Source organism: Pygocentrus nattereri, chromosome 22 (genome assembly GCF_015220715.1).
Source record: "Pygocentrus nattereri isolate fPygNat1 chromosome 22, fPygNat1.pri, whole genome shotgun sequence".
NCBI classification, from domain to species: Eukaryota; Metazoa; Chordata; class Actinopteri; order Characiformes; family Serrasalmidae; genus Pygocentrus; species Pygocentrus nattereri.
The window spans coordinates 19,609,036-19,622,706 of record NC_051232.1 but is presented as its reverse complement, the minus strand read 5'-3'; the positions used below and the strand labels follow the sequence as shown (position 1 = coordinate 19,622,706).

The 13,671-nt window shown below is 38.3% G+C and overlaps 1 protein-coding gene across 1 annotated transcript in view; it reads right to left on the bottom strand.

The window, feature by feature from the left end:
* Positions 1-4,491: 4,491 nt before the first annotated feature.
* The window catches only part of LOC108442778 (proliferation and apoptosis adaptor protein 15), a 56,395-nt gene continuing 47,215 nt past the window's right edge, over positions 4,492-13,671 (bottom strand). Inside the window, exons 2-4 of the mRNA XM_017722974.2 lie at positions 8,777-8,951; positions 6,721-6,876; positions 4,492-4,706 (exon numbers count right to left, since the gene is read on the bottom strand). Coding sequence (XP_017578463.1) covers positions 4,642-4,706; positions 6,721-6,876; positions 8,777-8,948 — 393 coding nt within the window. The 5' untranslated portion in view covers positions 8,949-8,951 and the 3' untranslated portion in view covers positions 4,492-4,641. The remainder of the gene's footprint in view (positions 4,707-6,720; positions 6,877-8,776; positions 8,952-13,671) is intronic.

Sequence of the window (13,671 nt, the reverse complement as noted above, 5' to 3'; positions counted from 1 at the left end):
GCTTGCCACGTGCATCCCCCAGAACCACTGAATGATGTTTTTAAACATTTTACAGACCACTGGTGAGAAATTTCATTCGCATTTAAAAATAAAAGGTGCCAGAAGGGTTTTTTGAGGTTATGCTATTGAGGAACAAACTTCAGTGGCAGATTCTTTAAAGGAATATTCCAGCAATCTTTATCTACCGCATCTGTAGTGCAGTGTCATTCGGGTCATTCTAACATTGTGGTCACTTTCAAGGCATAATAATGGGCTCAAAATAAACCACAGAAAGTTAATGTCGTTTATTCTATTCCCAAATTATCCAACAAAAATTACGATGACTCTTCTTTCTCAAATTTATGGGAATAATTTTCTTATACTGTGCAAGAAACTCAGCACTGACTTCATAGACGTGAAAGCATTTCTATGTGAAACGATGCATTCAATCATTGCAAGTTAAAATTAGTTTAAATATATAATTTATATATATATTTAAATATATTTCTGATAAAATAATTGCTGACGATTCAATTTCTGATGAATTTGGGTTAAGCTACTGACAGCTTCAGGTGCCTCAGAAAGACATATTCGAGTGGTGTTACTCGTGAAGAATTAGGTGCTTCCTAAAATTAGAGTTAATATTTTAGGACAGCTCAGAATTCTGTAAGTTTGTTGGAGGTGGTCACTTTTCACTCCAGTCATTACATTATTCGTACCGCCACTGCGATGGCAGGTGTGTTTGGACTTCTTAAGTATCTACATCGGGGGTATTTAATAAAAATTCAGTAAGGTCCAGTTGGAGATAATTTCCTTAGACAAAGGTCTAGAACATCATAATGTCTAACTTATACTGCCATATACTGTTTACTGAAGTAGCCTAGCAGGTATACAGTGAATGTTAAATCAAATAAAGAACAATTCAGAAATATTTCAACAACATTTGTCAGTTTTCTTTTTTTAGAGCATGTCATGTGAAATAACTTCCCTCTGACTTTCTTTTCTGACTGCTGTTTCTTGCCTCACCTCTGAGTAGCGTCACGTATTATATTTACAACTCATGTGATTGGTCTGTGAGTCTCTGGCCGCTAAAGGCTAGAAAAGTAACACCGATCAAAGTAGGACCACCCATCGAAATTAAATAATTCTCCATAGTTTATCAGTTATAGGTCTAGGTCCGCATAGGCTAGTGTCCAAGTCTGGACTCTGACCGCGGTCTGCCCATAAGTGACCTCTGTTCTACATTATTCTGGTAAATGACTGCAGGATGGAGATTTGGTAAAAATAGTGCTAGAGTAGTCCTTTAAAAACATCCAGTGAAAGGTTCTTTAGGGCAACCAAAGTGGTTCTATGGCAGGGTTGTCCCATGTTCCCTTTTTGGTTTAGTTCCACCCTTACTTAACAGTCCTACCTATAATATTCACAGCTCATGGCCTTAAGTGGATCAAGTCTGAGAGATATCTGCAGACAGAGTGGGGTTGCAAACCCTTTTTTGGGTTTGTACATATAGTATAGCTCCAAAGAACCCTTAGCAGGCTGGGAATTCGCACGTAGTGGCAGAAATAGCGAGTATTAGCAGTGATTAAAGCTGCTGGACAAAACTGCCCACATACTGACAAGAACACAAATGAGGTGAGGACATGTCAAGCCCTTTTTCGATTGGTCTGGGGTCAGCAGTAATGCTATGCTCAAGGTGAAAGAATAGGTTCAACATGCGACCCGCTTTTAGACTTGGCTGTCAACAGATAAACCAATGAATCTCCCTTTTGGACTGTATCATCAGTACAAGGTTAACGTTTTGGAGACAGATTTGAATGTTCTTGTACATATAGAGGTGCAGGCTTCTCAAACTAACTAAATACATGATCCATCAATTACCAAAGATCAAACAGGGAAAACTACCAAAGTCACATGGTCACAAACATTGCAATTTACAACAATGAAACGACAAAAATGACCTCCTTTTGCGATCCTCAGCCTAAACCAAGCATATTCTGCATGTCTTTAAAAGAATATTTAAGACTGTGATGGAAATCTGAAGTGACATGAAAAGGCTCAGGATGTGGTCCAATCCAGGTCCAGCCCTGTGGTTCATAACATTGTCTTTATACCTGCGCAATTACTGTACTGCCTTGTAGTCTTAATTCAACTGAACGGAAAGTAACTGTTTTTAATCAGATCCACTTCTGTAAACATTAAGCCTGCATGATGTCAGTACCACTACATTAGTTCTGAAACTATATGAACTTTGGGGTTAATGCAGTGGATTCAATTTTACATATGTTACACTTTTCATTCAGTTATTAATCTTAGAAGCGAATTCCACTCATTTTTCTAAATTTCTGCACAATTAAATGGTTAAGATGTAAATGTTCAGAGTGGATTGATCCAAAATGCTCTGTTCTAGAGTTTATTGACAGGAACCAGACATTCTGTGTTACCTCACAGGAAGCTGCTCATTATTCTGTGATTAAATATAGTGAGCTAGTTATGGTATTGCAAACAGTACTGACCTACATCTAGAAGAATTCATCATTACCTGCCTTCGAATGAGAATTTTCAGTACTGCAGTGCTTCCCAAGGCAAGCTCAATAGAAAACGATCTGCTAGATTGACCTGTTAGATCTGGTAACTACACGACAGGGCTTGACGCTAGGTGGCCAACCACCATCCAGAGCTTCTGAAGATATTTCGGATTGAACTGTAATCAACCGTAATCAATTCTTGTGAGGGCCTTGAGGAGTCTGGAGGCGAAAGGAATGAAGCTGCATAGGATACCTACTCTTTGTCTGACAACACTATGTTAATACAGCTAACAGTACAAAACAAAACGAAACAAAACGGCGCAATCCAACGAATGCTTCAACTGTTGGCACAAGGAAAGGAGACAGAAGAAAAGATACGGAAAGGAGTTTGTAGATTCAAGAACGTTAATTCAGGTCCTTCTTTTCTTGACCTGCCCAAACCGGCACTGGTTTTAGTTCAGCACCTTGAAACTTTACAAGATGGCGGTTTTGGGTTCGCAAAAAAAAAAAAAAAAAAAAAAAAAAAAAAAAAAAAAAAAAAAATCACAGTTTGTACAAATGACAGATTAAAGAACCTCAAATACCCTGCAGGTGCTGTAACTGAACACCGGTAAATGGGACGTCAAAAACAGGACGTTTTCAAGTCCAAGAGAACTTCTATCCTACATCCCCATAATTGATTGACAGAAAACACATTATTCGCTTCATAATAATGTCAGTTTACGCTGTTATATGACATGAATGCATACTGGTATTTAGCTTAGCGAAAGCAACAGTCTGTTGAGGCTGGGGAAGAAGACACAGTGATCGAGCAAATATTCAATGTTAATCAACAGTCTTTCTGCAACTGGGCAATGACATGATGGTCTGGAGAGAATGAATATGCACTTATGATTTGTATAGTTAGGAATTCAAATGAGAATTCATGTCAGAGTTTGAGACTTCCACACTATTACACTGCTTCAGGATTTGAACCTTTCTTTGATACTTCATGTATATTATCTACGTAGCTCTTTCGCTACTCCTATAATAATTGTATGCAGTATGCTTCATGTTTATTGTAGCAATATTATATAATATTAAATATTCTGAATATAACATATGACCTTTTGTGTAATTCGAAACTATATTGAGACGTTTAAATAAATTAATGAAGTTCACAGTTTACATCAAATGAAATACAAACTCCTACATTTAAAATTTGCCCTTTTATACTTGTGCAAGAGTCATTTTGTGGAAGTGAAGCCAATAAAATATGGAATGGATGACATTTTGGTCACTATTTAGTTCTCTATTTTGTTTTTTTTTTAGACAGTGTTTATTTTTGAGGTATTAAAGCCTAACATCTCACTGTTTAAAAAGAGGTACACTTTTGATTTGGGCAAGAAAACTAAAACAAACTAACAAACAAACAAAAAAAGCTACACCATTTCAACGATGTGTGTTCAGATCAAGCGTTGTGGACCTTGTATGATCTGATATGTGATGAAATATTCTTCAGAATTCATAATATAATCATTACAATGTTTAGGATATTAATATTTCAACCTTAAAGGAAATAATAAAAATAAACCATTTTCTTTTTGTATTTCATGTACACATAAATACTGTATCTCAATTTTTGCAGGTTATTCTTTTGTCTTTTAAAGGGAATGTATAGCCATATCAACTCTACTTACAGGTAATTTGTGAAAGGATGATTTATCACCACTCTTGATATTTAGGAATTAGGGGAAACAAAGAAGTCTCCTTTACGCTGGCGGCTTGATTCAACATAGTTAAAATAAAAATTCTCTCCCATTCGTGCACACATACAGACTTCAAACCAGCAAAGCTTACATACTCACACATTTCCCCATCATAGGAGACACAACCTCAGCAGTGACCCACAAAGCATACAACAACTGCTTTATTGGTCCTTTCCATCTTTCTGTCTATCACTGTCCGTATCGCTCTCCAATTTTCCAAAACTTCTCGAGCCTCCGTGGTGTTAAGCGTTTGGCGATGACTGTTAGTGATGGCTAGTGGTGAGTGAAGGCATGAGGCGGGGTGGGTGGGTTTGGTGATTGGGGGGGCTGAAGATGATTTGGCGAGGTGGAGCGCCAGGGACGAAGAGATAAGGTCACAAATATTGACCTCAGGCTTTCTTGGGGGGAGGGGCCAGCTTGATGATCTCATCTTCTGATGGCTGGCGAATGATATCTAGAAAGAAAGAGAAAGTGTTAGTAAACTAAAAGTAGGGGCGCTGTTTTGATCTATGGCCGTTTATCTACTGCACCAGAAAACTGTCTTGATCTGCTTTTTCCATTGGTCATCATTTTGGTATCTGCTCAAGACTGGACTTAACTGAACTCGACAGCTGTGAGGAATGTTTGCTAACATTTACTGCTCAAGCCAGCAAAAATTAAGCTGTTCCAGGTGAGGTTAAATTCACCAAGCTCACTACATGACCAATAAGAGCTCTGGAATCATGCTAGAAAGGTATGTTGATGCATCAGTTCTTATTTGTAGAATATTGAATTACTTTGTAAAGAATTTGCTACGATGACCTAAGCTAACCTAACATTTGCTTGATTCTACACTAAATGTAGACTTTTGTGTGAGTGTGAGAGGCAGAAAATCACACTATAATAATTCATGTCAGTAGAAGCAGCATTAAGCCAAGATAACTAGTACGCTAGATAGCCTTATTAGATTATTTAGATTCATACGCCAAAAAAGACATAAATGACCAATAAGACTCTTAAGCAAAAATTAACTTGAACCATAAGCTCTGTTGACTTTTGTTTGGGCCGGTTCTTGTTTTTAAATGTGCAGGGGAAAATTTCTGGGAAAAATGAATGACATTTTCTGAAATCACCGTCTAAATGCTATACATTTTGTCCTACATACCTTTTATCCCCAAATATCATTGTGTCATTTGAACTGTGAGGCCATCAAGTAGTCGAAATATGGTCCGTCGGTTAGCTGTATTACTCAGCAGTGGGGTCTTGTGGCCTGTTACTTCAACCAAGCCAGAAAAAACACTGAAAGTCACTGATACTAAAAGGGTGAACAGTGGGGATATTTACTGAGCTGACACTCAGAGATGCAGCGTGAGTGAACGAGACACATGTATGAGACAAATAACTTGAGAAATCTGGATGCGAAACAACTTTCAACTCCATTTTTGAGCCAGAGAAGCTGCTGTGTGCTGACATGTAAACACCACAGGTTTATCTGTACGTTGTTTAATTCTGTTTTCAACTGTTTTTCACAATAAAGATATTTTACATTTACATAAGTTGTTCTTATAATTGATTATATAATAGTAAATACTATGTTTAAACAAAAATGTTTTCATAAACACCTAATAAGTATCAACGAACAAGTAAATACCATCTAGCCAAGCTGAGTGTTTTTTGGGACACCAATAAAATAAAATAAAATAGTTTGACAAAAATAATTATATTAATGGTAATGAATTGTATAAATATGGAGACTTTTACGTGAGTTGGGTTAGATAGAATTAGTATCGGTATCTGTATCAGACAGTACTAAAGGATTAGGTACTGGTGTCGGAAGGGAAAAAGTGCCATCTCTAACTGCCACAACTGACGAAGCTTTTCGGTTTGTGTGAGGCATTTGGTGAAGATGTAGCATATATGTGGAAGTATTTGTCTTTCGACTAGTTAATAAACTTGTAATTCAAATGTCAGTGGTATTCATGGAAAAGGTATTAGACTAGATATTAGACTAACCACAGAGAGCAAAAGGCATGATTGCAGAAAACGCCATTCATTTTTCCCCACAGACAAAAAGAGCTTAGATCCAGGGCTCCTTTTGGTGATTATGGCAAACTACAACATGACCACACTTTACATTATACTCAAGTTGCCGTCTTTCTAGGTAATCGCACAGCACATACATTCAGCACTGACATTTTGTTTATGTTATGATTGACCTTTTCTACCCAATAAGGGTGCAAGACACAGAGCTATGACATGAATAAGTGGACAGATCAAATATGAACTTTAAAACCCCAGTCATGAAATGTCAAACGTCAAAACAGAGCAGCAGCACCCATTTTGGACTTTTGAGTAGCCGCTTTTCTGGAATGACCGCAGCGTCTGTAATGGTTGTAAAGCCTTTTTCATTGCACAACTACAAACTAGAGAGCTTGCCATTTGCATGATTCTAGTAGAAGCTTGAAGTGAAGCAGAAAAGATGCAGGTACCCTTGTATTTCTTGGCAGAGGGAATGCGTGTGAGTTTAGTGTCAATCTCGTCGTCTTCTGAAATCTTGAGGACCGTTGTGCGGTACTCGATGACTCGGGTCAAAAGGTCAGGCCGTCGTGAGATCTCAAATATGTGCTCGATGTAGGAGAGGTTATCTGCACGTATGAAAAGTTCAGAGAAGTACAGACATACAGGTATGAATTTCTGTGAACATGGTTTATGCAATTAAAGAATAACAACAAAAGTCGTCTCGACAAAATAACAAAGTAATAACAATTACCTAATTATTGAGTACATTTACATGAATTTTATATCCTACATTGTCAGGTATGAGTCTGAACTTCCAACTTTTGTTTTAAAGAAAAACACAAAGTGACAAAAACATGATAAAAATGGTAAAAGAACTTGGAATTACCCAAAACATTTTTTTAATAAAAGTCCAATAAAACTAATTAAAGACAGGACCTCTTCCACTTACCAACACAAACGTGGCCCTGACTGACAAAACTGACTACAATCCACTTGTTTTTAGTGAGCTACGAGTGTGAGCTAAAGGTTAATGTTTAATTTGAAGGCCACCCACACAGGGTCATCATAACACATGCATATGCATAGAATAATGGATTTATAAAAGCCTTGCTAGAGTATTTAGAACCCCACAGTATTTGCAATGTGACGTAAGGCCACTGCATTTTCAGTTCCATTATTTGTGAATGGTGCTTCATAACAGTGTTGTTGTAGTTTAAGGCCCCTTATTGTCAAAAAAATGCCTTTCACTTTATAAAACACTTGCAACGACTGGCACACGCTGCTTGTGAACAGTCAAGTACTGCTTTTTAAGTGTTATTTAATGCTTCGTGTTGGAGTCCCTATGTAGACAGCCTTCAAATAAAGTGTTGCATACTAATCAAAACAAAACGACACTATGCTTTTGTTACTATGCCTTTTAATGACTTAAGACTTAACACAAAATGGACAAAAGGGTGATATGTTAGATAAAACATAGATGAACTTTTTTCTCAACTGTAATGTTCTTGTTGAAGGAAATACTATATATACAGTCTCAAAAATAAAGGCTCATATATAGTTTGGCTTGGATGTACGGTTCTAGGAAAAAACCTTTACTAAGTAAAGAGGGTTTACATCACTGCTTTAAAAAGGTTTGTACATCTCAATTTACAAAAATAATTGTCAGGTTCTTCGGGAAACCAAATATGGTTCTTCTACAGCATCACGTCAAAGAATGGTGTATATAAAGTGCACTGAGCATTAAAGACCATTTGTTTTTTATTAATCTCTGATTAAACTCAGCTTCTATTGAATACTACTTTTTCGCTGCTAAATAGTACCATTCCATATCATAGAGAAGAACCACTGCAAAGAACCATTTAAGCATTGAGGTGGTTTTTTTAAGTTGACATGGTTCTGTGTATAACCATAGCTCAACCAACAAAGAACCCGTTTTGAAGTGTTAGAGTGTGTGCAAAAGTTTGAACACCCTTACATTTAATCCACAACTGCTCATTATTTGTTTAACATACTGACAAAAATGTTCCAGAACCTCTGCATTTTTTTTTCTTATGTTCTACAAATAAACAAAGTGAGCATTAAAAGTGTGCAGAGGTGTGTTCTCTTTAGAGCAGGGGTGTCAAACTGAGCCACTAGAAGAGCCATATTAAAAAACCTCTACAAATCTGTGAGCTGGAGAACATCGGTGTTCTAAATAAATAAATAAATAAATTAATTAAATATATGAATAGGCTTCACTACAAAACATTATGCACATCACAACAGGCTACATGACATTACGAACATCATGCTGCAGTGCATGCTGGGGATTGTAGTGCAGCACATCGTGAAACAGGCTAATATTAACAGAAAATGAAAAAAAAAAATTTTGCAGGCCAGGTAGGATTGTGCTATGGACCTGATCTGGCCCTCACTTAGAATCTCAACAACTAATCTAACCAGGGACACCCAAACGTTTGCCTGCATGACTGTATGTGTTATTTAACAAGAATAAATCTCTTTTTTTCCTGCAGTCGGTTCACTCACCCTGGGCTAGTTTGTCATTTTTCTCCAGGTAATTGAACCACTCTTTGGAGGAGGTGATGGAATTGCTCTGGTCCTCAGGGATGTCCTCTTTGCAGGCTGACTTCAGCTGCTCCAGATCCTCATTAGTGATGTTCTCGGACAGGTCACTCAGCAAAGAGCTGTACTCCGACATGATCTGGAAGAAACGGAAAAGAGGTTATAAATATTCATAAAAAATGACCCTTGAATGCGTAAGTAGCATGGATTGAATCCCAAAGACACATTACGGCCATTAGGTATAATTAGAGTTAATTAAGTGTGTTACGGGTCATGTTAATTCATCTTGTCAGCCGCTTTTTCTGAATTGCTTAGGATGACGCGGAGCTCACAGTGGGCTCAGTTTGACAAACTGAAGTGGTGGAGAATCTGCTGCCAGCGTCACATGCAGCTATTTATCTCCATTACGTCTAATTACTCAAACACAAAAGTCAATTCTGCATTGGCCTCATAAGCCACAAAGAGCAATGCATTTTTTGTTGACATCTGATTGATTGGTTTTGTTCTCAAGTGTGGATTCATGCAGTTTCCATTCCCCATTGCTTCTGTGAAGAAAAACAGGAATAAACTAAAAAATGCAGAACTAATATGCGAGCTGTATATTCCAAAGGATTCTTCAGGCTACCAGCAATTACTATCCTCTACTAAAACTATCCTCTGTAACCACATGATATTGCAGAACTCTGGTGCTGAACTCTGGTTTGCTTGACTGCATTTGAAAACGGTGTAAAATACTCTCCACTGTCAACTGTCCACTTATTCCAGATGTAGCTGATTAGCTGAGACACTGAGTCCAAATTTTGCATCTTTAGTTAAGAACAGGAGCTATAAGGCTAACGTTGCTAACAAATACTCCAATCCAATAGTCACCCAAATGACCCAAATGATTTCTGTAATTATACTGGGAGATTCACTCGAAAGAAGCCCCGAACATTCAGTTGTAACTCCCGTTAGTGGTACAGGGGTTTGCACATGGAAGTTACAAACAGAAGTTTAAACGTCATGACTCCTGTCCGGCACCTACCTCATCGCTCCGATGCAGGGGCATCCCGGCTTGTTTGAAGCTCCACATACTGAGGAGCTTATTGCATGTTGTTTGCTCAGACGGCTTCGCCCTTGCAAAAGTTATTACAGAATATTGAGGGCCTCTTTCGAGTGAATCTCGCTGTACATCCCCAAAACTTCTCCCGACCCACTCAAACCACATTCAGGTATTCAGTAAGGTCGTGCAAATGTGCCGATGTGAACTATGAAAATTATATGAACTATAAAAATGAACAAAACGTCACTGCTACAGGCAGCCATTTCAGACAACACCAGAGGTGGTATTCACAAAGCAGGCCTGATCTTGGATTTAGGGCTGAGCTAGCCCTGGTCCTAACCCTAACTTTAAATACAAGTTTTGTTTATTTTCCACTCTACTGGGAACAAACTTTAATTATGGTATTTCTTCTGGAAATTTTAGAACATCATTTCAATTTTTTTTGCTGAATTTAACATATTGAAAGAAAATAAAACATCAAATCTTAAACGTACCATAACATTTACACTGAGCACATTATCTGTTCTATCTGTTTTCGCCCCAGTATGGCAAATTCAGCAAATAAACAGCAACTGTGCATTAAAATCTTCAGCAGTGTGATCCCTATAGAGGAGCCGTTGACTTATTTTCACTTAGAAACTCAATAAAGCATACTGTTTTGTTGTTAGGGCACCCAAGCATTTGCATATTACTGCACCTAATCAGAGAATATGACCAGCGTACTGTTTACAAATGTAGCCCTCTTTGTCTGACCCCATTGTGTGGTAGTGTTTATTTGTGTATTGGTGGGATACGTGCACCCTTGACCACAACAGCCTCCTTAACTGAAGAACCAGCAGCCAAACAAAGGCATCCTACAAGTACTACTGTTCAATTAGACACACAGACCCATGCTGGGCTCACAGCAAGACAGAGCTTTTCCTCACTGCAGCTCATCTGCTTCCGTCTGCTAGTCGCAGGGCATATATAAGCAGCCCGTATAGAGGATTGAGCCGTGACTGACCTAAATACCAGACCTGCAGCTACAGCTGACTGCCAGTAGAGGGCTAGACTAACTGGCGTTCAACACCGTGAGAAGAAAGGAGGGACGTGAAGTCTTTATAGCTCATTTCAAAGATCAACAGATAAAGCAGACACTGGAAAATGGGCACAAACAGCAGCACGTGGCATCACATTTATTTTTCAATATTTTCAACCAAGTCATGGTATTTACCAGTATCAGCAACTTTTCTTTCCATATTTACAAAAGTAATGCATTGAATGTACCAAATTTCCGTGTTTAAATATATAACTCATCACAGTTATTGCCAGAAAGGAGTAAGATAAACTGAAACCAAAACTTTATTAATGCAAGTCAATCAATTTGGAAATAGAGCTGGGAGAAAAAACTTTTGGTGATAAACTATGCATTTATTCATATTCCTGCCCTTTGAAATGGCTTAGAAGATTTTTTGCAGTCATAGTTTGGACTAAACAGCCTATATTAAATGCAGTACGGTAAACTCTGATGTTGCCAAGTAAATTCAAATTGTTTAATGCAATAAGAACTCACAAAAATTTATTTACAATCAAAAAGCAAGGCCGAAACACTCCTTATAACTTCAGTGTGAATGGGCGGGCTAAGTCGCTACAGGCTGGATGGCCGGATATATGTGAAATCACAATATCTGTGAATTCACAATGGGCTGTTTTTGTAGCTCAGGTTCACTCACCATGTTGCCCAATGTCCAAAAAATAATCACAAATATATATCGTAAATATTAAATACATCACCAAGCCCTGATCAGGTAAATTCAAGGCACAACTTTGTTCAGGACATCAACAAAGCTCTCAGTGCTCAACAGCTGACCTCTCCTCATTGCTGTTCACCTGGTCAGCGTAGCTTCAATCAAGCGCTGAAAAGGCAGGTCAAATTTCAGAGCTGTGCTAAAATGAGGCTCTTTCATGGGTCAAACTCAAGTGCTATGTAAAATAAAAGGCGTCTGATGGGCTTCGTAGAGCAGAGTGCTCCTGTAATTGGGGGTCTGTGCTCTCCAAGCACTGCTGCTCTGGATTATAAACCCTCCCACTCGCGCTCGTTTCCATAAATGTCACAGTTAATCTTTTCAGTCGTGCCAAGGCAGCCGTGGCCAAGTGGATGCTGAAAGAGCGGCACGGCTGCCCTGCCTCACACACGGGTGGAAACGCTGTGTGCATTTGGAGAACAAGACAGACAGAATGAAACAGCCAGTTATTCTGTGATATTTGTTTTCGTCCCATGATGGCCATTGAAATAATAAGCAGGAAGCTCCAAGCTTTCAAGATGACCGCCTGCGATAATGACAGAAATCCACCTGCTTCACTGCAGCGCTCCTCCACTCGCCTCTTCCTTCAAAACTCACACATTATTATCATGACTTTGCAAAATGACCCTGAGTCTACGAAAGCCGCTGTATTAGCTATTCATAAGACCATGAAAAACACTGGGGCCCAATCTAGAAACAATTAAAACGACAAACTTAAACCGACATTTTCTTTCTTTTCTTCTTTTATAGTGAAACAAAGAATGATGAATGTCGATCTGAAAATCCCAGACTTACTGCACACTAATGCTTATTATTCAGAAACTACAGGGACTGCAGGAATCTTAGGCTATAGATGAGTGTAATAAAACATTTAAGTGGTTAAATACATTTTTTTTCCAAATGCACTGACCACATACATACATAGAAAGATATGAAGATGCACCTGTTCAATGGTATTTAGGTATGTATTCTATTTTAAATGTACCATGTAGATCTACAACATTTCATGAATATTCTTTATCTGTGTGATGATTATGATGCTCAAATATTTATTGATATGGTTTGAGGTGGTTTCTTGAGAATGACCCATATACTGTAAATAAAACATTATTCAATGGGGTAAGAGGAAAAAAAAAAACACAATACAATATAGTACTGCAATATTTTGGGCAAACAATACACAGAGGTCCAAGTATTGGTATTTCAGTATTTCATATTTGTTTTCAACGTGTATAAGCCCATTAAAACACTATAGAGATGCCATAATGCAGGCCACAAGTTGGTCTTATTTTTTTCTGGAGACCACCGTCTGTGGTGGTGTCACAGTGCAGTGGATAACATCACCATCCTACATACAGGAGCTGCCCTCTCCCCCCTCTAAATGTGTTGAGCTGTCCCATGAAGAAGCATTAGTGGCAGCTGGAAAAGATGCAGAGGCACGTCGTGGGACCTGGAAGAAGCACGCACTAGCCTTCATCCTCTAAGCCTGGTGTGATAGGGCAAGACCCAGACAGCGAGTAGGAACTGGCCATGGCTAAACTGGGGGGAACTACTGTTAGTCATTCTATGTAAAAGAATCTGGTAAATATGCAAATTCATAAATCTGATAATTCAGGCCCTAAAATCTGATTGGCTGAGCCACATTCAAAGCTGTTGTAAAATCCACAGTACCAGCACAAATATGACCACTTCACAGCAACTGAACTTTGTATCACTGTGCCACGGCATGAAAAATCCTTACACTGTTAATGACAAATCTTAGACTCACGCTGCTCACATGGACCACCGAGTATACTGATGAAGTAAGAACCAATTTTTTAATTAAACTGAGCAGCTGACTTATGTTCTTAGCTAGAACTAGGCTGGTCAGCAGGCTAAAAGAACCAATGGCCTGAACAGATCCATCATTAAGATCACAGGCTTGAATTAAAGTACCTAAAGTATAATTCACTGTAAAATGGCAGTATAAAAGCCTAAAAATGTCACATGAATGTCTTACACACTTCAAATGTCTGTGTTTCAGACACAGTATG